The following is a 27,259-nucleotide window of genomic DNA, read 5'->3' as shown; positions in this document are numbered from 1 at the left end:
TGGAAACACCAGACCACTAAAGCACTAAAGACCAATTCATTTTCATACACAAGATTCAAAATAGGTTCTCAAGCAAGTGTCTCTATTGGCCAATTGCAAAATGTGCCAAGTGGTTTCATATGAATCAGTGACTTCCACCAACTAGTTGTTTGCAAGACAAATATGGCTCCCTGCAACCTTTCTTTTTGATTCCTCTTATCAATTGCTCAGCTATAAGCTGTCCCAGCAAGAGTTTCCTATTTGCCCTGTAGGTTTACAAAATATCAGGGGGCTCTCCCAGAAGAGTAGTCTACTATTACAGTGAGGCATGAAGAACTGTATTGGCATTATGTGCTTTTAATTGCTTTATCACGGCTCTCACTTCAAAATACTATCAATGCAAATCATGGTACCACCCCTACACTTGCCCCTGTGACCTCCCCCATCAGGCTGTCCTGGAAGGAAGTTCCACAGAGTTGGCAACTACTGTATGCTATATTTCCTGGTTCTTTAGAAGTAATGTGCTGCATTTGACTTGTCCAGGAGGTGATGGTTTTTGTTTGTGATTTGTTGGCTTAAGCGCCAGTCATTGTTACTTCCCTTCAGCACTGTATAGACTGGTAACAGTGACTAAGCACTGCTTGCTATATTACATGTATGTTTGCCTCTCTTCTGATGTGTGATCATGCAATGACAAAAACTGTCAATGCAGAATAGATGGCTGTTAACTTTATTTTAACGTTAACCATCTTTATTTAACGTAAACAGAATGAGGAATGTGCACAGCACTGTAACTATCTGTTCCAGCGCCTGGCCCTTATTGATGATTACCAGAATTTCAGTAAGACTCCAGACCCCCCAAGGTTGCTGATGGTCCAGGAATTCTCAGTGTCAGAAAACATGCAGTGCTAGCTCTCACGCAGACCTTTTCAGTTTATACTTATTTAATAAGGCTGAAAAAAACACAAAAGTTCATCGGGTTCAACATTCATCTATTCTAATTGTGTTGTTAAGTGTAAAAGGCAGAAACTCAAAACGCCTTCCCTGATCCCAAAAGTGACTATCGGATACTTTCCCCGAAGAATCACCCCCATAATGATATATCATTGTGGTCTGTTATAACAAAATAAATATATATTCCAAGGTTTTTCGTGACTTTTTTTTTCTTCTGGCCGCAGATCTTGAAAAAGAGTAGCTCTAAAAGTCTGTAGCTTGATTTTATTTGTAGGTTTCCAATCGTCAAATGTCACATTCTTAACCACACATAAATTCCTAATTGCGAGACAGCCAATGCACGGCATGCCAACATCCTTGTAGGCTTTTCAAGAAAATAATGAAAAACGCAGAGCGAGTTAAACTGATTTCTTGGCCGCCACCCCAGAACCCACTTTGAACTGTTCCATCTTGAAAGAAATGGAGGTCTACACCTATGTCTTTATCCTTCTCGTTCTCTTCCTAGACTTGGAATTATAACATAACTTTCTTTTGAAGGCCTGCCATCCCTTGGCTCGTCGCTTTTAGCATCCAGAGATTGATCCTGGTTTCTACATTTAATCAGGAACATATGTGTCTCTCGCTGAAGAACTTATTTATAACATGGAAAATGTAGTGTGCTTTGTAGAGCCTCCTTGCCTGGCTTGCACTAGTTGTTGGCTTTGTTTTAATATACAAAAGCACTTATAAACACTTTTATCAAAATAATATGAATGTGACTAAGCAAGTACCACATCCTAACATGACTGGGAGCAAATAATAAGAAAAAAAAAACCTCAGGGTAGAGGTCACTTAATCTTCAAATAGTTTACCCAGAGCCGCGAAACCTGCTTTCCTTCCATTTGTTTGTTCATTTCTTCTGCAAGCTGCTCTCAACGTCTTTTCCAAAACATCGACTGTTTATTCCAAAACCCATCTGTTAGAAATTAGGTGATGGTAATTCTGGTAAACAATAATGACTCAGTACAGCCCTGTAATAGCTTTCTTGCATTCGGTGCCTTCCAAACGGATGGTATAACACCAGACTGCGTGACATCTCTTTTGAAGTGAGAGTTCATAGTAATATTAATAGCTACAACAGTCTCTGTCCAACAGTCTCTTATGAAAGGAGTCCAAACTGTAACAAACAACCATAAGGTGAGGTCTGGTGCGTTGTCTGCTCCAAGGATTTAGTGCACTTATAACAAGTTGTTTATATCAGTTGATCCTCATATCTAGGTGGGCAATCCTGTTAGAGATTCCCATGTGAAGCACTTTAAAAATGAGTAATGATATTCTTCACATGTTAATGGATTGTTTATTAATGCATATGGACAGAACATTCGTAAGAAATGTTTCAGGCCCATGAGAACAGATTGTATGTTTACCTTTACTATTACGCACCAGATTGTTTTTGTTTTATTGTTATTTTAAATAAAATAGGCAATACAAAATTATGGAAAATAAAATCTGGAAAATCGATTCAAATCTACAATTTTATTACTTAAAAAAAACATTCTTAAACAATTTGAAGCAAGATTTATGAGTGTCAGTCCTATTAGGTGATAGACTGTACATTGCGGGAACCACACTTTACCGATTTTGTCTCCCACCCATAGAGGCGTTATATAGCTACTATAAATGGCAAATTTGTGCACAGCTAAAAAATCGCAATGAGTGGCACATCAGGCCGAATTAAATAGACCCCAATATAAATGTCCACACTTCAAACACTTAAAGGGCTGATTTTGAGTTGCTGTAGTGTCTTCTGGCATAGTCGCAGCTACGATGTCATGCTTGCTATATTCCCCTGGTGTACAAGTGTGCATCTGACTGTGCAAGGATTGAGACAACACTTTAGATGCTGAAATACCACTTGGTACCTGTCAAACCCAGTGTCTGGCCCATATTTTCAAATACAGGGGTCATTCAGGTGCTGTGGCATCTGCAATATCATGTACAAAGTACTGATGTTCAGTATTTTATGCATTGCGCAGGACCCGTTCTGCTCGTGTGCAAACAGGTCCTGTGATGTCTGATGCAGGAAGGCAGCAGACTCTCAGTGATTCTGGGGGGAGAGAGCTCCTCTGATGTGTTCTAGGAAGCAGCTGGGAACACTACTGCAGCAAGAGGTGTCTGCTTGTAATAGACTCCTCCTCCTGCACTGTTACAATATACTGATATTACTGCTGCTTCCAAGGAATGACCCTCACTGTGAACCATAGATTTAGTAACCTGTGAAAGACTACTCACTCATGTACTTAAATAACAGGCCACTAGCATAGCGCCTAACCCAGTGCATAGTCATCTGTTGCCATTGTGCTGACTTATTAATCAAATACAGGAAGTAGTAGTAGTAGTAGTAGTACGTTTATTTATATGGCGCCGCAAAGTGTCCGCAGCGCCGTACATAGCAAACAAAAAAAAATGACGAGGTAACGTACAGGGTGTGTTGAAAAATACAGTATAAATGGGGGTATAGCTGGTAGAACTAAAATCAGCATCAGTTCAGAAGTAGGTGTCAAAATTGTCAAGGAGACTAAAGATGAAGTAGAGGAAGGGAAGAACAGGACAGGAGCACAGGTGAGGTAAAGAGGTAGGGTGAGTACGTGAGGAAGGAGGGCCCTACTCATAAGAGTTAACATACTAAAAATAGGTGGGTGGACGAACGAAAAACAAAGTACCTAAAGTTATTGACATCGACAATGGTCAGCACATGAAAAGGTCAACATGGGTTTTTCACGATTTCTTGGACTTTTTCATGAACCATTTGGACTATGATTGGGAACCCAAGGCCACGGGGGTACGCGTTACACTAATTGGGGGTCAACATGCTCCTGTGTTGACATTGACACTAAGAAAACTAAAAATACTCATGTCAACCTTTTCCAGGTCAATCTGTTCCTGTGTTGACCTTTTGTTTATGTCAAACTAGTGCCTGTCCACCTTTTGGTATCTTTGACCTACAGTATTGGCTATGGACCTAGATACTGTTGGTCAGTACCTTTGATCATCACCCACAGGTACTGTAGGTAGGTTTAGACTTATTTGCTTCCATTGGTTAATAGATGCTCTACAGTGCATTACATTATAGTCCAGAATGAGTGGTGCTGTTCCCAGCACTGTGATGATGCTGTTTTTACAATTGGATAGCACACTATAATAAACAAATACTATGTAAAATATGAAATAAGTGGAGGCTATAGAAGACATTTGGGGCCGTTCTTTGTTAGTAGCGTAGAACTGCAGAAGTGACACCTGCTAATCTTTATCAGAACTAAAATTGTCAGGAAACCCCAAAACAATGAGCAGTTTCAGTAATGGGCCCAGAAAGTTATAAACATGTAGCAGAATTTTCCATATCCTGCTGCACTGACGAGGAGAATGTCCTATTGTTTTGGGAACATATCGTGAAATAATGCTCATGTTGGCATAAAAAATTACTAAACGAGCATGGAAAACTGACATTTTCAATTTCCTTGCTTTTAACCCATTGTTTCCACCACCACTTACTAGCATTTAGTTAACTCTTACGTGTTGGATTTCTTTTCGGAGTCTGTCAGTCTGACTGGGTTCACATGGGCAGTGCAAAAGTGGCAATATTAATGAGCATAGAATAGTCACAGCTTTAGGAGTAAATAGTATTGGACTTGCTTTTCTTATCAAAAACAACTTACCCTTTGCAATGTTTTATGCCATCCCCACTCTGCCAAATGTGTGACTTTTGTACTACATTTCACTATTGCGGACTCATGGACCTGCCCACAATTCTCATCATTGTGCAGGAGGGGTGGGGCCACGATGATGACCTGATCATCGCATGCAATCGCCTCCTTTTTCACTAGGTGAGTGGGCAGAAAGCAAAAGGGTGCGCTGCACTTCCAGGAGTCCACGAGGATGTCTGCAATGCAGGAGTCTACCAGATTGTTCATGTAGAGTTCTCAAGTATGCACAAGGCTCATTTCTCAGTATCGTATTTTGTAGGTTAGAAGTCATAGCCTCGGGGGGACAGCATGGGGAAAAGCAGACTTGGCATGGTGGTGATATTTTACTTCAATACACCTCAGGGCAGTATAGTTTTTCATGTTCCCTAATAAGTATGTTGTATTTTGTTATCTGACAGAAATCTTTAGCAGAGTAGAGATAAATGTAAATAAATGTAATAACTAACGAGCCCCCACACCATAATTTGATAAATTCTATCAAATATTAATATCCTTGGGAACACTTTTTTTTTTTTTTTAAGTAGTCACTGAGTACGACACGTGATACCAATACAGCACAAGAATAATTCTTACATTTTAGCCACGGGCTGTCACCACCTTTCTGTGTTTACAGATAGAGCAGACTTTATTGTACCAGGATATCAGTGCCATGGATATGGACACTATCTTGAACATTTAGAGCTATTTACAGCTAAACCAGAGGTTCCCAAACTGTGTGCCTAGAAAACCTGGGGTTCCTCAGGACACATGAAGGGGTGCCTTGGGTTGGTGGACCAGGATTAATTCATATTATTTATGAGCAACGTAACAGCCAAAACCAGTGCTAGTGGCTGCCAATCATAACATGTGGACAAACAGAAGCACATCCTGTCCCTCACCACATAACTGTAATATATAAACACAATGTACTTAACTTTATTATTTTTCTTCTGAATTTTTGCATAAGAAACCTTTAGCCTAGGGGTGCCTTGAAAACATTTTGATGCTCGTCTAGGGAGACATGATTCACAAAAGTTTGGGAATCGCTGAGCTAAGCTATTGAGAGATGTGTCACAAGGGATCAGAGATTACCACTTACCAATTACCCAGGGTGCACTGTTCAATGCTATATTCTTCATTTGGATGTTATTACAAAGTATACATATTACATATGTGTGCATAAAATGTAGCACTAGAGAATTGCCTACATCATCAGTGATATAAAAATCCATACAACCTCTGCTCACTAGAACATGGATGTATTGAATATAGCTGTTTAGCTGTGCATATTATAAACTGCTTAGGAACATATTCCTGTATTTGGTGGAGAACATGGTTTCCATACAGCCCACAGGCAGTGAAACCCTATAACACGGAGATAGGCTTTTATGTGAATGAATGAGGTTAATGTCTCTTCCGCATGCCCCTGTTCCAGTAAGCGCCCTTTGAGCTATCACTAGTTTGCATTGTGTTTATTTATAGCAAAGGGATAAGGCCTTCACCAACACAAGTGTTACCCAGGGCCCTCTTCTCTGTAATATTTCCTGCTCAGGATTTTCACTGTTACTGCTAACTGTGGCACCACGCACCAATAGAGATCATGCAAAATATTAGTGAGCCATGCCAGGGTTACTAGAACTTTAGCGAGACGTACTTCTGTTTTCCAGAATGGCAGAGTAAATTGTTTTTGTTGGTTTAAATTTTGGCAAAAAATGTATCGGTTTAGTTTTTGTGAATATTTTTTTTTCTTATCAAACAGTAGTGTTAGAGCAACAGTGTCCTCAGTATGCTCGCACTGGCTTCCAGCCACTAAACTTTATTTCTACTCCTGCTTCTAGTTTGTAGGATATCCTCATGGGTGCTATGTGCTAAAGCTTCTCTCCGTCTGACCGCTCAACAACCAGGTCTCTGTAAATAGTGATCATGCACATACATGCAATCGTAAGGCTAAATGTAAAGATCTAGGGTGAAATGTAATCGGATGAGAGATTCAGAAAGTGAGAGATTTGGTAAGAAATCTACAGGTTTTTTAAAGCTCAATCATTTACACTTCAAAATCAAACAGTTTTTGCAGTGTAAATGATTGCCACTTTAAAAAACTGGAGATTTATTTCCAAATCTCTCACTTTCTGAATCTCTCATCTTTCCCCCAAGTCTTTTGGGTTTAGTGGAACCTGTCCACAAGATGTAATATGGGCTATATTTTTTCATCTAGTTATTAAACTGCTTATTTTTTTATAGAACTATAGAGAGCTGCTTTCACAATTTTAATATTAATGCTTTAAGAAACAATGGCCCTTATTCTGGCTGGTGCGGTAATATCCGTGTGCGTTCGTGCCGCCGATGTTTTGTGTCTGCGCATGTGCAGAGGCGTCTCTGCGCATGTGCGAGCGGGACGCACGGCCACATTCCGCATGAAATGTGTACACTACGAACAGGGGGTGGAGAGGGGTGTGAAGGGCTGTTTGGGCTCATTACCATATGTTTACACCCCGCGTTTCATGGGCGTTCCCATGCAAACGCTGGGCGTACGTATGGTAATGCGGCCGTGACGCACGTGTAGGGGGCGGACATATGACATTGCCGGATGTCAGCTGCCCGCCCAGATCCCTGCTTTTGGGTCTGAGACCATCGAATGATGGGGGAGGTTCCCTGAGATGGAGGAGGTGTATTCATGAGAAATACACGTGCGGTCCATTCGGACAGCTTCTTACCGCGTACGGACGGAGTTGGCGATCCGTATGGAAGGCGGGGTTTAGGACGCACAGTGCTGGCCGCATATTCGGATCCGGCCGCACCGATCAGAATAAGGGTCAATGTTATTAGTTGTGCTACAAGTGTAGTAATTTCATTGCATTATGAATTATTATGTTGAGTCATCGTGGGGATGTATCATTCTTTTAGGTATGTACTATTGTTGCACAAAAAGATACTTATTTACTTAAAAATTATATTTTACTTAACCTAATGGGCTGTTTTCTATTTCCAAATGCTTCCATGCCACCATTATTGGTAAGTACTGTATATATTTCACTTGTTTAAGTACTTTAACTACAGTGTGTACATTAGACGTAGTGTCAGCAATTTTCTTCAATATCATATCCTGGCACAATACCTGTCAATAATACAATAACAATGAAATGTAATCATTTTCAAACCTATGCCTGAGATTCCAGGCCACAGGTGACTGATCAGAATGTGTAATAAACTGCTACAGTACATGCATCAGGCAATTGGCTTCATAGCACAGTGTATAAAAGCAAGCCCAATGTTTGGTTATAATTTGTTAAAAAATTAGTTGAAGTATTATTGTCTGATTTATAGAAGTATATAGTTTATACAAAAAATAAGCGAAGATAAGAACAACCATGCAAAAATGCATTATATCTGCTGATTTGACCTGAAACTTATAGTTCTCAGCCGATTCTCATCCGTGCAGGATGTGGCCAAACGTGGCACTTTTTTGTAATGTACAGGGCAAAAGCAAGTCATTTACAGGGCAAAACCATGCCGCATAAATGACTGCCCCTTTAAAAAAGCCTCTGAGTCCGGCCGGACTGGCACCACATTACAGGCCAGATGCACTAAGCTTCAAAATTAATAAAATGGATAGTGATAAACAGCCAGCCAATCAGCTCCTACCTGCCATGTCAAGGGCTGTGTTTGAAATTTTTTGGAGCTGATTGGTTGTTTTTTTATCACTCTCTGTTTTATCACTTTTGAAGCTTAGTGCATCTCGCCCTACGGGGTTGATCCAATTGACCCCGATGTATGCGGATGATTTGCCGAGTGCGAATCATCACTACACCGGGCTCACTTTACAGTGGGCCAAATTCGCTGAAAAGTGAAAAAAAAAATCAGTGAATTCGGCCCTACGAAGGGTGCAAGTTAGAGTTAATTTGGGTGCCGTTTTCAGCATTAAAAAGGCACCCAAACGGGAACTCGCACCCTTCAAGGTTAATAGGATCGACCCCTACATCTGGCCCATGACCTTCCAGAAAAATAAATCTTGCATTTGGATTAACTTCCTGTGCCCGGTTATATGGTTTGCCAGTAAATGTGGTATTAAGATGACCACTGTCATCTGCCAGCCTCGCTAATAGCCCCCAGTGAAGAATACATAGATCTGCTTACTCAGCCACTTGCAGAGTGAACAGACGGGGCAGCCTTTTCCTGTATTCAGATGTAGCCGCACTCATCATTGCGGCAACCTGGCCACTAAAGCTTGTTTGTCCCACCGATTTGCACCCGAATTAGATGCACGCATGTTCTGGCGGGATTGCGCTAATCGCCACAGGAGTCCTACGTGGAGATTGGCGCAGCAATGATGTGCGTGGCTACATCTGTACATGGATTTTATATGTAGAACTGTAACTGATTTTTGGATACTTAATTAGAAAAAAAAGAGTTTTGCAGAAGTTTGGAACAAAGTTCATTCGTGCTTGGAAGGCGAACGTTGCTTCTCAGAAATATGTGCTACATACTGTACAGCTCTCTTTGCTGGCAATGCCGTGGGAAGGACAGAAGAGGCCAGCCTCCCTTTTCCCCTCATTTTCAGTGTAATAAGTGTTGTACAAAAATGAAGCCGGTGGGTTTTTTCTTCCACAAAGCCACAGACATGTGTTTTCCATCAAGCTCTCTGCTGCCTGACACCTGACATTGGACAGTCCTCATAAGCTAACATGAAGACAAACAAATGGTAGGGGGGATAAAAATGGCTCTCAGCTGAATCAGTTTGCTGACACAGGCAGAATGAAACCTCAGTTGAAAGCGATCTGTCAGGTTAGCACCTGTTTCATAGAACATAGAACAGCCATGCAGTGAATTGAGAGTGTGAGAAATGCAGCAAAAATTTTTAAATGAACACTTCCATTCAATTTTAAATTATTAACCACTGTAACACTGACTGACAATGCACATTTTGTTTGACTGTTTATCTAATTTAATTAAAAAATCACGGTTGTTATGCTTGAATGCGGAACTGCAAAATCATATTTTTCCCAAATATACATTGGTTGTTATGTAACAAATTGTTTTCCTTTGATGCATAGGAAGCCTGTTTCAGTCCATTCGTTTGCTTCAGTGCATACATTTGTTAGTCTGTCACTTGAAATGTTGACCGTGTTATCTAAATCCCCCCAGTGTAAGAGAATGTTTGGAACATACACAGATGCTGGCTCTTCTATTCTAGTATATACGGGTTCCGTTAGATTCACTGTGGTTCAAAGTGGGTAATTCAGACCTGCTCAATAAACTGCAGCAGGTAAACACTGCCGCACCGAACGCACGCTCACCCCGCCGCCCAAATCCCTGCACTACGCTGCGAGCCAATATATACGCTTACACATCTGCTCACAAGTGGCCGAACAAAGGTAAAATCATTCGATGTTTACTTACCATCAAATGATTTTCCTCTGTTGGGTATGAAAAGTTAGCCAAATTTGGTGCGGGCGCTGACGTCATGTCACGTCACCCGCCCACCCCAAGCAGACATGGGCATGCCTGTGTTCGCAATTATACGCCCTGCATTTCAATGGCTGCACCCACTGCCCAACCGCCCTCTGGCTGCCAAACATTTTTGCGAATGCACCGGCGAGTGTAAAATTTGCCGAAGGTGTTAACTACTGGGGTTTACAAATGTGCTTGAGCAACTATGCACATGTGCAGACCCCCACTGTCTGGGACAGGACTGAATCGGTCCCAAAGTGCATCCAGCCATCGATACAAGTTATATAGATAATTGCATTTGGTTTGCAAATTTAGTTTTTAGGATCGAGAAATGTGCACAGAGATGGACGTACCTTTACAACAAAAAGATCATTTCACAACTTCCTTTCTTCATTTATCACCACAGTAAGAGAAATAATTAGCTGGGATTGGGTTGTACTGGGTGAAACAACGAAGGGGTTATTATATACGAAATATATCACTGTAGCTTTAAACCTAGGATGTGATTGCATTGCTGGCCTCTGTAGTTTCATATGAGTCTTCGAGGAGTAAGAGCCGCTGCAGCAGTAAGGGAGACCTCTCCGCGAACCCTGCATATCATGTTATTTTTACTGAGGTTTTTTTTTTTTTTCCAAGTTTCCAGGCTGTATTTAAAATATTGGGACACTCCTATAGATAAAGTTTCACACAGAGGAGAAATACATGGCTGGGATTAAGTTGAGGATCAGGTTGTATGCATCTCGGGGTGGGTGGCTTGGGGACAAGCAGTGTTTCCTTGTTCATTGTACCAAGATGTAATTCTAGCGCAACAGCCTATGTTAATGAATGTATTGGTATTAGTGTTCTATTCTATCCTACATACGCTTTCATCAAATGTAATAACAGAACCCACCTTCTGCCTAGCAAAGCTTATCACCTGAGTTTGCATAAGCTTCCAAGCCTTGCATACACCTATAATAAAAAAAACATACAAAGATCTTACATATATACAGTAAAACTCTCACACAGGGTTCAAATCTCACATATGTTTTTGAAAAAAAGTAAACACAATCGAAACGTGTATGTATGTATGTATGTATGTATGTATATATATATATATATATATATATATATATATATATATATATATATATATATACATACACACACACACAAAGTGACACTGTAGAATTGCTGCCATAAAATTGACCATTTGTATCCTTGTCTAAATGCAAATGGTCATCAGTGGTTGACACCTATTGCTTCCTAATCTTATGCTGTCACTTAATGGTAGGGTCAGGCTGAACTGTTATTTAGTTTAAAGGGTTGAACATGGGAAATAAAGTTTTTGGATTCTGAGCAGTGGCATCATTGATCCTCCCCAACAATAGACATGATTCATATTCTAACCATCACTCTCACCACTGAGTACACCCCATGATGTTTGCATTTCTTTATCCCATAAATTACTGGCAATTGCTGACTTGTCCAGGTTCAGTTTCCCCAAAGAAGACATTGCATTATCACACATAAACATTTGGTAATCTGGGATTAATCCATCTTTCTTCTCTTCTAGTAATGAATCATCAGCATCAGCAACAGCAGATGACTTCCAGCCCAGCCATATCCCAACAGACTCACCCTTCCCAGAGTCACCAAGCCTCCTTGATCAATTTGCCCAATGCGCTCACTAACCAGCAGCACCTGCAACAGAAACTCCGACTCCAGAGAATCCAAATGGAGAAAGAACGAATCAAAATGCGGCAAGAGGAGTTGATGAGACAGGTGATTGCAAGCACGGTTTGTATAGCCGGATATCTATGTTGCATGGCATATCATTATGTTTATCCAAGCAGGCATGCAATCTTACTTCTGCTCTTTATTACACTTTGCAACAACTCTTATTTATATTGCCCAAATCTTGCCAATATTCCAAATATATCTCTGTACAGACTGTAACAAAATTGAAAATGGCAAATGTATTCTCCCAGAGTCTTTGCTTTATTAACTGAGCATGTGCAAAGTATTAAGTGTACTTTCCAAAATGTCAAACCCACTGATGATGGACAGTTAAGTACAACCAGAGGCAGCTTTTCCACAGTATTTATACATTGCATGACGATGTATGCACAGATTCCTACAGGATATTCGCATAATATGCAGTGCCTCACATACAACAAATAACAAGTTCTTCTAAAAATAATGATAATAACTTTATTTATATAGCACTCTTTCTCCAATAGGAATCAAGGTGCTTTTTGGGATTCAAATGAATCTTAAACTGTCTGTAAGCTAGTGAAGGGCTGTGGGCAGTATTCAATCTGGGATTCCAATTGCTGTTACGTCCTGACAGTTGGAATCCTAGGCCGTTTCTGCTCCGTTTGACAGATACTTGACAGGCAAATACAGATGCAGCCGACCTCTTTCAATCCCGGTGCCTGCCAGATGCTCTCCTCTGGCGGACGGGGACTGGGACGCGCGTGTGTCTCACGCGCACGCACGTCCCAGGAATCATAACGGATGGACAGCGGCTCCCTGCCCGTCTCTGCTTCAGGGAGACGGGCAGTGGTCAGGGGGGGGGGGGGGGGGTCGGGCGGCGAGGGGGAACAGTGGGGGAGGGGAATCGTGGGAAGCTCGATTGCCATGGGGAGCGTGAGTGTATACTTTTGCCAGCCCCTGCATTGAAGAGGGCGGCTCCATCTGTAGTGTCCAATATTGATTAGCCCCTGTGTAACCTACTTGGTAAGCAAAAAATTCAGAAGCGATTTGTGTCCGATAGCGTTCATATAACAGAATAATGTTCTTTCTATTTTCTGAAGCTAATTAAAATCACAAATCAGATTTAGTCCAGTAAGGAAAAAAGTACACTCCACTGTCACAACAATAAAATACGTGTTAAGCTTGAATGATCTTGAGATTGTGAAGGGTTGATAATCTGTTATTTAAACCCCGGAGACATCCTTTTTGTAGCTAGTGTCTTCACTTCCCGTTCTGGTTTAGTTTTATATACATAATACTAAAAAGAAATGATAATTGTCAGTAAGATTATATGAAATTGCCAGTTTAAAGCCCAATAATATCACCATGGAGGTTCCAATAGCTAGCTCGGATTCTACCACAGCAGAAATTCATGGAGTTTTACTAAAGTTTATCTACAAATGATGACCGGGTCGACAGCAGAAGCAGCAATGTTTCCAATTGATGGAAACATTGGAGGGAACTTCCAATTTAAACATACAAATAGCCCAATTTGTGTATAAGAAAAGTGGGCAACCTTAAATCAAGTAGGGAGATATATTCTTCGGATACCGATTATTTTTTTTATTTTTATTTATATGTATAATATATTTAAAATAGGCTTTAATAAAATTGGTATTTTTAAACCACAAGCAAATTGCAGAAAATATGCGATTTTGGATATTAAACAATTGGTCCCAAAGCCAACACTCTTCTGGGATTTTGTTTTGCCTGCTTAAGGCAGGTGGTAAAAAGTTTCCATAAAATTCCCCATTTTCATGATAGTGCCGCAAAAACACATACCGTAGGTCCAGGGACGTATTCCGGATCCCAAGTGCTTTTGCACGAAAACTGAAAAAACTTCTAGGCACCAAAAATGGCAAAAAACTGAATTCCCCAGGGCAAAAAGAAATTGGTGAAAAAGTTCCAAAATTCATAAAAGACACCCTGTTTTCACCCAAAACAATGTTCTGGGCAAACCTCTAAGGCATGGGTCCTCAAACTGTGGCCCTCCAGATGTTATGAAACTACAAATCCCAGCATGCCTTGCCACAGTTTTGCTATAAGGGAGTGTTAAAACTGTGGAAAGGCATGCTGGGATTTGTAGTTTCACAACATCTGGAGGGCCGCAGTTTGAGGACCCATGCTCTAAGGGGACACATTGACTAATACAGAATACATAGAGACACAAATACTGACATCAGCTGTGTGCATACAGCATGCAACAAATATTGAGTGATGTGTAGATATTCCGATACAGTAATCAACATGACTCATAATGTAAAACAACATAAACTGAACGTACAAACCCAGTTGCTAGAGTTTATTTTCAAATAGATGGTAGAAAAGGTAATTGTGTGACAAAAAGAACATAGCAGCGCCCTGTGCACGCTCCATGAACTAGAGGTTCTTGTTAGGAGCCCAGAATAACCTGTGTTGAGTAATAGTTGGGTGGGGAAGTACTTAATGACCATAATACTCTAAGTAAACAACTTGAATTGCATTTGTGTCACATGTAACTGCACAAATGAATATATTAGTAATTATAATAGAACAGCAATGTTAGAACATCTTATTATGGGGGAGTGGTATCAAATATGGTAAATAGTGCACCAATGGAGAAGTTGGCATAGCAACCAATCTGCTTCTGCCTTTCATTTATAGTATGTTCCTGGTAAATGCTAGGTAGAAGCTGATTGGTTGCTATCAGAGGCCGAACTACCATTGGAGCAGCTGGTGCAGTGCACCGAGATCCCTGAGGACTAAGGGGCCCACTGATGCCCCTCTTTCTGTCACCCACTTTTTTACCTGTCACCCATTGCCTCCCTCTGCCTCTCTCTATCATCCTCTGCCTCTGCCTGACACTCACTGCCATGTTGCATATTGTAAACTTGGTTTGGGGGTGGAGGAGGGGGCCCAAATTATATTTTTCCTGTGCTCACTACCCACAGGTTGCTAAGAACAACTCCATTTGTCTTCTCTTTAGAAGCTTTGATACATCTCCCAGTGTAGCTCAGTCTCCACTATGGAACTCTGTCCCATAGAGATAAGATTTATTTGCTGTCCGCTCATGAGAAATCAGAAGTGGCATGTCTTTTTTGCTTTGAAATACAGGTAAAAAAAAAAGACATGACTATTGCTAGGCTTCATCAAGGATATTTGGCATACAGAACCCCCACCCCCCTATAATGATTTCAATGTAATCCTTCCCTCCTGCTTTATTATCCTTAATATAACCTGTCCAGAAAACTGCTGACTTAGTACTGTGAGGGGTTGCTAGGTAACAGGAATGAGGCGGAAGAGCTCGGGTGAAAGGGTGTGGAATTCCTTTGGCACGGGTGGAAGGGTGTGGAATTCCTTTGGCAGGTCTTTCTAGTCTCTTTTTAACCTGACAGCAGTTACTGGTCCGTTTCCCAACCACTCCAGACACGACAGCTGCTGTGCAAGCAGCAGACACACCCAGCTGAGAGAAAATACCAGTTTCAGGGAGTTCTCTTATTGGGTTTTGCATCTTGCTTGGTGAAACCTTAGGACGCCTTCTGGATAAATTAATTAAATAAGTGAAAGCCTTTGTTCATGGAAAACAACATGAGATGGAATGTTACCTGACAGACCCCAGAAAGCAATCATGAAAAGATATTGCTATACAGTGCTTGTATATATAAATGCTGAATGCATTTGTTAGTGAGAGAGCCAAATCTCTTTCATTTTAAATGATGCCCTGATGAAACTGTTCTGGAATTTGGGGAACCTATTGGGCAATTAGCTTGACAGCTCTTTATTGTGATTGCTTTATATCTATCTTTATCAGTTCTAAGCTTACTTCAAATATGGGTATCACACCTAATAATTTGGATCTCTTTTTGGGTATTGGACCAGTCTGCATTACTGGGATAGCACTTGTAGGGTTGGGGACTTTGATGTAGATTTCCATATAATCTCTACTCATGGGTGGTGTGGCTTCTCTGTGTTTCAGATTACCTACAGCAATTAGCTCTGTGACTCAGCACAGGGGTAATATATCAAGCAAATAATAGGCTTTGGCCATATCAATTAGGTCGCCTTGTTTCCATTGGCAGTTTTTACCTATGGGCTTCAGGACTGCAGTCCCTCCATAAAATCAACCACTGCTCTCTGCCTGTGAGACTGCACTGGCCTCACTGTGACTGGCAGTGACTTCCTATTGGATGTCCGACCTGTCAGTCACCCAAGGCAGTCTTATCGGTAGGTGTTACCTCCCTCCGGGATGCCTCTATGGGCTGCTGCAGCTCATAAAATCCGGGGTCTGTGCATGCACAGTACTGAGGCCAATATTGCACCTACGCTGGTCCCGAGCCTGTCATCTTAAGTGTACAGGTGCCAGGACCGTATTGCCAAAGCAGCCCATAGAAGTTGGGGCCCAGTGCATGCGCAGTACAGAGGAAGCTTCTGCGCATGCACCAGTCTTGTGACAGGGCCGGAATGGACCAGTGAGGGCAAAAGTAGCGGGCACCAGCAACGGAGGTGGGGGCAGCGGCATCGTGGCCAACGGCAGCCCCCCTCAGAGACCGAGGTAGGAACCACCTCTGCTTGTTTCTTATAGTCATATGGAAAGAAAGTGACCTTTTCAAATTTGTGTTTTTACATTTTTATCAGTCTTCTAGTTCTCACTCAGGGGCAGATTTATTATGATTACAGATGGTGAAGTGTTAAAGTGGCCACCGACAAAATATATCAACATCTTGCCGGCCGAAGCGGGGGAGCGTTAACTCCCCCCTCCGGCGATGTCCCCTCCAGTTAATACTGATGCGCCATCTCATTCCCCCCCCCCCGGCCGGCCGACTGGGCATGTGTGGGATCTTGCTACTCTCACGAGATCCCAGCGCAGCTCAGAGCCAGCAGCAGGGACAGCGCAGTCCCTGCTGTAGGCATAGGGCATCGCCGCCTGCAGCTGTCGATAGCTGCAGGTGGCGGAACGGTCAGCGATGCTGACCGTTCATAAATCACAAATTACTGAGCAGGATTGTGCTTCTTAAAGTGCCAGACACCTGTGGTCCCTGACACTTACTTTCCATTTCGTTCATAAATCAGGCAGGAGGCAGGTGCGCAATACAAAATATTGTAGCTGCGCTATGCCTCCTGCCCCACACCGCCGCACGATACACACCCGCTCAGCGGGTGTCATAGATCAGGGGAAGCGCTGATAGCGCATATTCCCCTGATCGTCAGTTCATGAATCTACCCCTCTGTCCCCAGAGGCCCTTATGCATTATCCTGAGAGTTGCAGGAATCTGGCGCTAGCATTTAGCCCATAGATTTAAAGTAGCAATAGCCAATTGCCCCAGTTGCTGCAGACAGCAGGCCACTATATAAGGGGCAGGTCTTTGATCTTATTTAATGTGACAGATTTTACTTTGTCATTATTCAACAAAAATAAGCCAATATGAACAAGTTTACATGTGAAAAAGTAAGTACAGTTCTATATCAATAAGAGAGTCAATTTAGCAGATTGCTAATAATGAAGTGTACTTTACTATATGATCATGTGGATTTGCTCCCACCACAATATAAAAGCAGAATGTTTGGCAGTGTGGTCTGGACCATTCACATTTGTGCCAACATTATGCTTAGGGAAAAAAACATCTTCAGTGATCTCATAAAAACAATTGTTCCCACTTATCAGTCTAGAAAGGGTTATAAGATCATTTCCAAACAGTATGTAGTCTCCTTCTACAGGGACAGAGGATCTTGGAAATCATTGGAGTGGGCATCTCAATAAGTGTATCCATAGAAGAGACAGTATGATGCTCCAAGACATCACAAAGAGTCAAAGAGCTATAGACCGAGATCTACAGGACTTTACCAACATAGCAAATGTTAAGGTTTAGGAGTCTCCCATCAAAACCATATTGAACAGGTCTGGCTTGCAGAGGAGAGTAGACAGGAGACAAAAACATTTATGTAAGGACTAGGGGGGCAGATTTATTAAGCTCGGTGAAGTGATAAAGTGTCTGGTTTTTATCAACGGCCAATCAGATCCTAACTGAAGTTACAGGCTTGGTTTGAAAAATGAATAGGTAGGAGCTGATTGGCCGGTGATAAAAACCAGACTGTCACACGCAGCCGCGGTGGTGCGCGGCGGGCATACTACTCACCCGTCCGCGCCCGCCGTCGGCTAGCGTGTAGTGGTCTCCAGGTCAGCGGCAGCAGGCAGCGGCAGTCTGGTGGGCAGCAGGCAGCGTGGGACGCCGGCAAGTGTAGCGGTGTGTGCTGTAGGGGTGCCGGGAGGCCGGCGCCGCCATCTTGGTTAAGGGCAAATAGCAGATTGGCTCATGTCTGAGGTTTCCACCCATACTGACCTGACAGCCAATGGCAGCCGCCCTCTAGGGATATAGGGGATCTGCCTAGGCCTGTTCAGTGTCAGTACAAAGAGTCTCCAGAGGCGTTCACAGCTCCCAGCTGACTCCGGCTCTCTGACTCACCTCTCCTGACTTGGTGCCTTGCTTCCAGTGCTCTGTGGTTGATCCAGGTCCTGCTTAACCCCATCGCTGCCAGTTCTCTCCACAGTCTGGTTCCTGCCTGCATCCCTGAGCTCCCTGGCCTCGCTCTTCAAGTCTTCTGCTTCCAAGCAAATTCTTCATTCTTCAGTCATCATCCATCTTCTTTCAGTCTTCAAGGATCCTTCATACCATCAAGTACATTCTCTTTCCGGATCCTCTCATTCTTCAAGACCCTAGCCTGCCGTCCTCAGTGCCTTGAACTGTCATTATTTAAATGAACTTTTCTTCTTTCAAAGTGCCGTGCTGGCTCAATTATTATTTACCATTAACTGCCACTTAAAGAAAGTATTCAAGTGTGTATTGTTCCATTTATGAATTCTATTATTAAACCTGCACGATTTAATCCTTCCTCCTCTGGTCCGTCTCCGGTTGCTACACACCACACGACTTCATCCAGCCCTTCAGTCGTGACAGTTTGTACTGACCCGATGGAGTCGGGTGAAGAACAGGCTTCCATGGCGGACGCATTTCACAGCATCGTGGCTCGTCTGGAGCAAGTAGAGGCTACCCAACGCCAAGTGGCTCAATTTCTTCAGGCCTTGTCTCCGCCCCAGGCGGCCCCCTCAGTTTCTGTGACTGCAGCACCAGAGGTTCCAGTTCCTGTTCCTATACCTGGACCCGTAGTTCCTCATCATATGCAATTACCAACCCCCAGCAAATATGATGGTTCACCGAAGGGATGCCGTGGGTTTCTGAACCAATGCGATGTTCATTTCACCTTACAGTCATCTCACTTCCCTACCTCCAAGGCAAAAGTGGCATATATTGTGTCTCTCCTGGCAGGGTCAGCTCTGGACTGGGTGTCTCCCCTCTGGGAACGCGCTGATCCCCTGCTCAATGACTATGAAGCTTTCATTACCTCTTTCCGTCGCATCTTCGACGAACCTGGCAGAGTTTCTTCTGCCGCTACTGAGATCCTGAGGATTCGCCAGGGTAGTCGATCAGTGGGACAATATGTTGTGCAGTTCCAGACTCTGGCTTCGGAATTAAAATGGAACGAAGAGGCTCTCGTCTCCGCCTTCTGGAATGGGCTGGCAGGTCGTATCAAGGACGAATTAACTACCCGTGACTCTCCTGCTACTTTGGTTGAACTCATCTCCTTGTGCAACAAAGTAGATCTACGGATGCAGGAGCGTCAACTAGAGAGAAATCGCTCCGATCGTCTCCGCTCTCGTTTCACCACCAACGCCGTTCCTGTTCCTAGACCAGGTTCCTCCACAACTACACCCCCAGATGAACCCATGCAGATCAACCGCTCCCGGCTCTCCTTAGAAGAAAAATCCCGTAGACGTCGAGAGAATCTTTGCATGTACTGCGGTTCTTCCGCTCATCTGCTGTCTTCCTGTCCACTGCGTCCGGGAAACGACCGCTCCTAACCTCCCCGAGGGAGGTCAGGTTAGGAGTCCTGCTTTCATCTCCCTCCTCAACTGTTTCCACCATTCCGGTTACCCTTGTGTGCCCTCAGGGGAAAATCAAGATTCAGGCCTTACTAGATTCCGGAGCGGCTGGAAACTTCCTTTCTTCTTCTTTCGTCCTTCAACATTCCTTGGCGGTGCAACCTTTGGCCCATCCCTTGGTCCTCACTGCAGTAGATGGGAGTCGCATCAGCAGTGGGCAAATCACTCTTCAAACCAATCCTGTGACGGTTCTCGTGGGTGCTTTACATCAAGAGACTCTAGAGTTTTTGGTCCTTCCTCAGTCGTCACACCAGGTAGTCCTGGGCCTACCATGGCTTGCTAAACACAATCCTCATATTGATTGGTCCAGTATGGAGATCAAAGCCTGGGGTACGAACTGCCTAACTACTTGCATGCCTCGTGTCATTCCACTCCATCAAACTAATCCTCAAGAAGAGGGAGGCCCCAGTCTTTCGTCTTCACCAGCTTCACCCTTGTCGATACCCACACCATATTCTTCTTTTTCTGACGTCTTCAGCAAGGGAGGTGCCGATACCCTGCCGCCTCATCGTCCCTGGGACTGTCCGATTGAGTTGATGCCTGGGAAGTTTCCACCTCGGGGCCGCATCTACCCCTTGTCTCTACCTGAGACCAAGGTTATGTCTGACTACATTCGTGAGAACTTGAATAAAGGGTTCATTCGCCCATCTACTTCGCCAGCCGGAGCGGGGTTTTTCTTCGTAAAGAAAAAAGATGGAACTCTCCGGCCGTGTATCGACTACAGGGGTCTGAACGATATCACGATCAAGAACCGCTATCCTTTACCCCTTATCACCGAACTTTTTGACAAGATCCGAGGGGCTTCTATTTTTACTAAACTGGATCTAAGAGGGGCGTACAACTTGATCCGGATCCGTTCTGGAGATGAGTGGAAGACGGCTTTCAACACCCGAGACGGCCACTACGAATACCTGGTGATGCCATTTGGTCTTTGCAATGCTCCAGCCGTCTTCCAACAATTTGTAAACGACATATTTCGAGATTTGCTGTATCATTCCATTGTGGTGTATCTCGATGACATCCTCATCTTCTCGTCTAACCTCCATCTCCATCGTCAAACAGTATCTGAAGTCCTGCGGCGTCTTCGCCAAAATAAACTATACTGCAAGCTAGACAAGTGCGTCTTTGAGGTCACCTCCATTCCATTCCTCGGCCACATCCTCTCCAGCACTGGGATAGAGATGGATCCAGAAAAAGTAAAAGCCATCTTAGACTGGACAGCCCCCACCACGCTCAAAGGCATCCAGAGGTTCCTGGGCTTTTCAAATTATTATCGTCGCTTCATCCGGAACTTCTCCACCCTTGCTGCACCTCTTACTGCTCTAACCCGTAAGGGGTCAGATCCAAGTCAGTGGTCACCTGAGGCCTCTCAAGCCTTCCAGCAACTAAAGAATGCTTTTATCTCCGCCCCAATCCTTCTCCAGCCAAACCTAGACAAACCCTTCATTCTCGAGGTGGACGCATCCTCAGAAGGGGTAGGGGCAATCTTGTCGCAGAGAGGGGAGGACCAGGAACTTCACCCATGTGCCTTCTTCTCCAAGAAGTTTCTTCCAGCGGAAAAGAATTACCCCATTGGGGAGCAGGAGTTACTGGCAGTCAAATCAGCATTGGAGGAGTGGCGGTACCTCCTGGAGGGGGCACGACATAAAATCACTGTATATTCAGACCATAAGAATCTCTCATTCCTCAAGCACGCCCAATGTCTTACAGCTCGTCAAGCCCGCTGGGCCATGTTCTTCGAACGTTTCAATTTTCAAATCAGATTCAGACCCGGGACGATGAATGCCAAGGCCGATGCTCTTTCACGCTCTTTCAAAACCCCAGCAGACCTTGAGACTCCGCCTCGACCAATCCTTGATCCGCTGGTCTTTGCTCAAGTAACAGTCCAGCCTTCACCCCCACCAGGCAAGACCTTCGTTCCTCTCAATCTCCGCAAGAGAGTGCTGTCCTGGGCACACGCTTCCCGTTTTGCAGGGCATACGGGGGCACAGAAGACTTTAATGTTCCTGTTGCGTTCATACTGGTGGCCTACCATTCGTCGCGATGTAACCAGCTTTGTTGCCTCCTGTGTAAAATGCGCTCAGCATAAGTCCTCCAGAACGTCCCCTGCCGGTCCTCTTCTACCTCTAGCCATACCAACAGAACCATGGTCCCACCTGTCTATGGACTTTATCTGCGAACTTCCTCCCTCCAAAGGGCATACGGTAATCTGGGTGGTAGTTGACCGGTTTTCTAAAATGGTGCACTTCTTCCCATTGAAAGGCCTTCCATCCGCTCCAGTTTTGGCTCAGCTCTTCATTTCCACCATCTTCAAACTCCATGGGTTGCCCAAAGAGATTATATCCGACCGTGGAGTACAGTTCGTCGCAAAGTTTTGGAGGGCCCTCTGTTCCGCTGTACAAGTCAAGCTCAAGTTCTCCACTGCTTTCCACCCACAAACCAACGGACAGACAGAACGTGTCAACCAGGACTTGGAAGCCTTCATTCGTTTGTTTGTCTCTTCCTCTCAAGACGACTGGGTAGACCTTCTGCCTTGGGCGGAATTTGCGCACAACAATTCCTATCATTCATCCTCCGGCACCACTCCCTTTTTTACTGTCTTTGGCAAACATCCTCGATCTCCAGAGTTCTCAGATTTATCGTTTTCCGATGTCCCTGCAGCTGCTTCTTCTCTACAACGGTTTGCAAAAATCTGGTCAGACGTTCATACCGCTCTCCTCAAAGCATCCGCTCGATATAAAAGGATGGCGGACAGAAAAAGAAGAGCGGCTCCTAGATTGAAGGTTGGAGATCGAGTATGGCTGTCTACCCGCCATATACGCCTTCGGTTACCCTCCATGAAGCTGGCTCCCCGGTTCATCGGGCCATACCCAATCACTCAAGTGATTAATCCGGTGGCCTACAGACTACAGCTCCCTTCTTCCTTGAAGATATCGAATTCTTTCCATGTGTCTCTTCTGAAGCCTTTGAGATTGAACTTATATCAGAAGAAGGTGCCTAAGCCGCCCAAGATTGGCTCAGAGAGAGAGACAGAGTTCGAGGTGAGGCGCATTATCGACTCACGTTGTCGCAATACCCATCTTCAGTATCTGGTAGAGTGGCTTGGATTCGGTCCTGAAGAGAATTCCTGGGTTGATGCTGCAGACCTCCATGCTCCCCGTCTGGTGAGACAATTCTTTCAAAGGAATCCACACAAGGTGCGTAGGTGCCCTGGGGTCACCCAGAAAGGGGGGGGTACTGTCACACGCAGCCGCGGTGGTGCGCGGCGGGCATACTACTCACCCGTCCGCGCCCGCCGTCGGCTAGCGTGTAGTGGTCTCCAGGTCAGCGGCAGCAGGCAGCGGCAGTCTGGTGGGCAGCAGGCAGCGTGGGACGCCGGCAAGTGTAGCGGTGTGTGCTGTAGGGGTGCCGGGAGGCCGGCGCCGCCATCTTGGTTAAGGGCAAATAGCAGATTGGCTCATGTCTGAGGTTTCCACCCATACTGACCTGACAGCCAATGGCAGCCGCCCTCTAGGGATATAGGGGATCTGCCTAGGCCTGTTCAGTGTCAGTACAAAGAGTCTCCAGAGGCGTTCACAGCTCCCAGCTGACTCCGGCTCTCTGACTCACCTCTCCTGACTTGGTGCCTTGCTTCCAGTGCTCTGTGGTTGATCCAGGTCCTGCTTAACCCCATCGCTGCCAGTTCTCTCCACAGTCTGGTTCCTGCCTGCATCCCTGAGCTCCCTGGCCTCGCTCTTCAAGTCTTCTGCTTCCAAGCAAATTCTTCATTCTTCAGTCATCATCCATCTTCTTTCAGTCTTCAAGGATCCTTCATACCATCAAGTACATTCTCTTTCCGGATCCTCTCATTCTTCAAGACCCTAGCCTGCCGTCCTCAGTGCCTTGAACTGTCATTATTTAAATGAACTTTTCTTCTTTCAAAGTGCCGTGCTGGCTCAATTATTATTTACCATTAACTGCCACTTAAAGAAAGTATTCAAGTGTGTATTGTTCCATTTATGAATTCTATTATTAAACCTGCACGATTTAATCCTTCCTCCTCTGGTCCGTCTCCGGTTGCTACACACCACACGACTTCATCCAGCCCTTCAGTCGTGACACAGACACTTTATCACTTCACTGAGTTTAATAAATCTACACCTTTATCACTTCACCGAGTTTAATAAATCTACACCTAGATTAGCAAAGATGCATTTGAACAAAACAAAAGCCCATCTGCAACAAATGTGATTGTTTGAATTTTGGCCAAGCATCAAAACCAGTCCAGCCAAAAATTAGCCTATGTAAACCAGAAAATGTACATCTCAATGGTACCTCAACATCTCCGTACCGTTGAGGTACTAAACCTCAACGGTATGGAGAATTTGAGGAAGATGGCTCTGCTTAAATGTATGGCCTCCAATATGACTTAAAGTTAAAGGTGCTTTGACAAGCTACAGATTTATAGGGTAAACATGCATGGCATAATCAGAAGTATTTGCCACATGATATTAGATTATATTTAAGCCTGGATTTTTTTTTAATGCAATATAGGTTTATTGAGATCCATTAATAAGAAAATCAAAAACAAATCAAACAAAACCGCAATGGAGCGGACTTTGAAGAATAGCATATAGGACAAAAGAAACTGCAGTCATATCTATTTCTTACTGTACATTAGTTAAATATTTGAACAGGACCTAGACAAGGGATGACAAAAAAAGTCAGTACTTGTGTAGTTTCACGGCGCGCCGCTTCGATCGCCCACGCTGCGGACTCGGTGGCTCGCTCTGCTCACCACGCTTTCTAAAATCTACTCCATGCCAACATGGATAGTGGGGGTATGAACTATCCATGTTGGCATTTTGTTAAGTTACTTTATTTTACATAGTTTTGTGTCGAGCGTAGAACCCGGAAGTAGCACGGCACCATGCTGGCGCCATGAAACTACACAAGTACCAAGAAGTCAGACGAATAAGAACAGAACAGAGTGAAATGGAAGTAAAGGCCTTACACTAGGTCGATGTACATGCAATTTGGGCAATTTACATCAGCTGCTACCCACAGCCCAGGGGTGGCGGAAACAGCCCCCTGCTGGCCAGGAGGAGTATTTTTCCAGTCCTATTGTTTGCTGAATTACCGGATGAATTCAGCAATACGAGGGGAGATTTACTAAGAAGGCTGATCACATGTGCAAACGTGTACAACTGGGATTGGCCGAAAATACGAATGGAGAATACAGCACATTTACTAAGCTTCCGTATTCTCCATGGTTACGGGGCTGTGATGACCCTGACGTCAGCTGCCCTCTCTCCCAACGCCTGGGTAATGCCTGTGTCTTCACTGGCTTTGTGTGATAATCGGTCGGACTGTGAATTTTCAGACCGGGTCTGAATTGGCTTCATAGGTAGGGTAGCTATTAGCCTCTTCTACATAGCTTTCAATAACACTATTTAGGCCAGCCCCCCTTACACCCTGTAGTACAGCCCATCAGATAAATTGTATGGTACAAGTGTATGCAGATAAATTGCATATGATTTGTCACGGGTTGATAAATTGCATGCAATATATCTTAAGTGAAATAAGCACAAAATCTGACATGCAGGACTCCAGGGAAGCTGCCGGGGAGTTCAGTGGAAATCTGATGCAATTTCAGGCCTCAGATAAATTGCCTTAAGGCCCCCATACATTATGCGATTTGGGCCCGATTGGCTGAGAGATCTCTCAGCCAATCACTGGCTGGCCATTTGCTTGTATTGGGGTTTATCTTCCTTGCGGCTGCTTGATCCTCCTGCCCAGCTCCTGACCCGTTCCCCTCGCTGGTTCACCGGCGTCCCCGCGCTGCCCCTGCCAGCCTCTCCCCATGCCCGGCTCACCGGCCTCCCCCGCCTGCTGACTATTTGTCAGCTCACCCTGCCAGCCTCTTCCCTGCAGCTCCCCAGCATATCCCACCTAGGCTCTCCCCGGGAGTAGCATATGATAAATCGCATGTGATTTATCATATGAAAAACTTGGCACAGCAAGTGCCTAATCGTGTGTCCCCCTCCCGGGGAGCTGCAGGGGAAAATCAGGTCCCACTTGTCCCTAGGACAAGTCGGACTAATGTATGGGGGCCTTTAGTGTATGGCCACCATAACATTTGCAGAGATTTCATGTCACGCTCTAATGTGCGCTAGTTGGGAGGATACATGAGTAAGAACCGAGTGACAGAATCTTATGTAAAACAATACATAGTAAGTAAACTTAAAGCCAAGTGCCACATATAGAACATACAGGTTATTATAAGGTGTGCCCAAATGGAAAGGAGACTTTTGCTGTAGCGGTGTTGTATCTGATTGCAGTGGGTTAATGTGTTTGCCGATAGAGCTGTGTGTTGCACGGTGAACCATGTTCCGGTGTTGTCAGCATTAGGAGGGTGTCAAAGCATCAAGGACTTACCATGGCCCAGGCAGGCACACGTTGTCACCAACCCTGCCACGATTTCGGCTGTGAAAGTTCTCATTCATCAGAATCATCAGATCACCACACATGAAATTGCTGCTGAACTGTAGATAAGGGGATAAGGGGACTGTGCATCACATAATCCACAACAAGCTTGGTCATGGCAGAGTCTGTGCACAGTGGGTGCCCAAGCATCTGTCAGAGAATCAGAAGTTGGCGAGAATGGGTGAACCATAATTAAATATTCTTTTAATTAAAATATTCTTTACAAACCTCCATAGTCTCCTTTTCATTTTGGCACACCTTACATATTATGGGGAAAAGGGGCGTTTCCCGTGCTAAATTATTATACAGATGACCTACTCATTCTGTTGGACACTAGCTTTTTGGTAAATATTGTTTTCTTGTATTTCCTTATTTTACATACCTATTATGTCGAAAAGCAACACTATGCTTTTGGAAAGTTTTGTTGACTTTAGTCCTTTGCTTATGTACTTTAAGCCCCACGGAGGAACAATGCTTTGTAATCATAGCCTGAAGCTGCTGTTTTGCTTAATTAACAAGAACGTAGGAAAGAGATGAAGTAGGACACCCACACGCTGCAGTAGCCGTCAGTCTTCTAAGTATTTGTCTGAAATAGATACAAGTCTTTTACTGGCTGATTTTACATATCTTCAAGCAATTTTGGTAGGGACAGAGTTATGGTTCCCATACACTTATGCAATCGGATGGGATATCCCATCGCATCTTATGATGCATAAAGTGCCCTATTGCAGCAGCGCTCATCGCTGGGCCATACACACTGGGCAGATTTGAGCTGAAAGCTGCTCAAACAGGCTGTTTTGAGCAGCTTTCAGCTTAAAGTCGCCCAGTGTGTATGGGCCTTAAAGCATTCCATGATAGAATTAGATTGCAATGAAAAGGAAAATATGAGCATCTTATTTGTGTTAAGTTCCATTTAAATATGTATTTTAGGTTACACTACCTACAGTAATTGGCGATTGAGGTTTAAGCAGATGCTTTT

At 44.1% G+C, this 27,259-nt stretch overlaps 1 protein-coding gene across 2 annotated transcripts in view; it reads left to right on the top strand.

The window, feature by feature from the left end:
* WWTR1 (WW domain containing transcription regulator 1) overlaps positions 1–27,259 on the top strand; it is an 85,890-nt gene that overhangs the window by 47,999 nt on the left and 10,632 nt on the right. The window contains exon 3 of one of the 2 annotated variants that reach the window (XM_083178038.1): positions 11,659–11,882. In XM_083178038.1, coding sequence (XP_083034164.1) covers positions 11,659–11,882 — 224 coding nt within the window. The remainder of the gene's footprint in view (positions 1–11,658; positions 11,883–27,259) is intronic. The other variant, XM_083178039.1, reaches the window with a different exon arrangement.

Source organism: Crinia signifera, chromosome 3 (assembly GCF_055691185.1).
Source record: "Crinia signifera chromosome 3, ASM5569118v1, whole genome shotgun sequence".
Taxonomy (NCBI): Eukaryota; Metazoa; Chordata; class Amphibia; order Anura; family Myobatrachidae; genus Crinia; species Crinia signifera.
The sequence above is the reverse complement of the archived record's forward strand: the minus strand, read 5'-3'. Positions and strand labels throughout refer to the sequence as shown.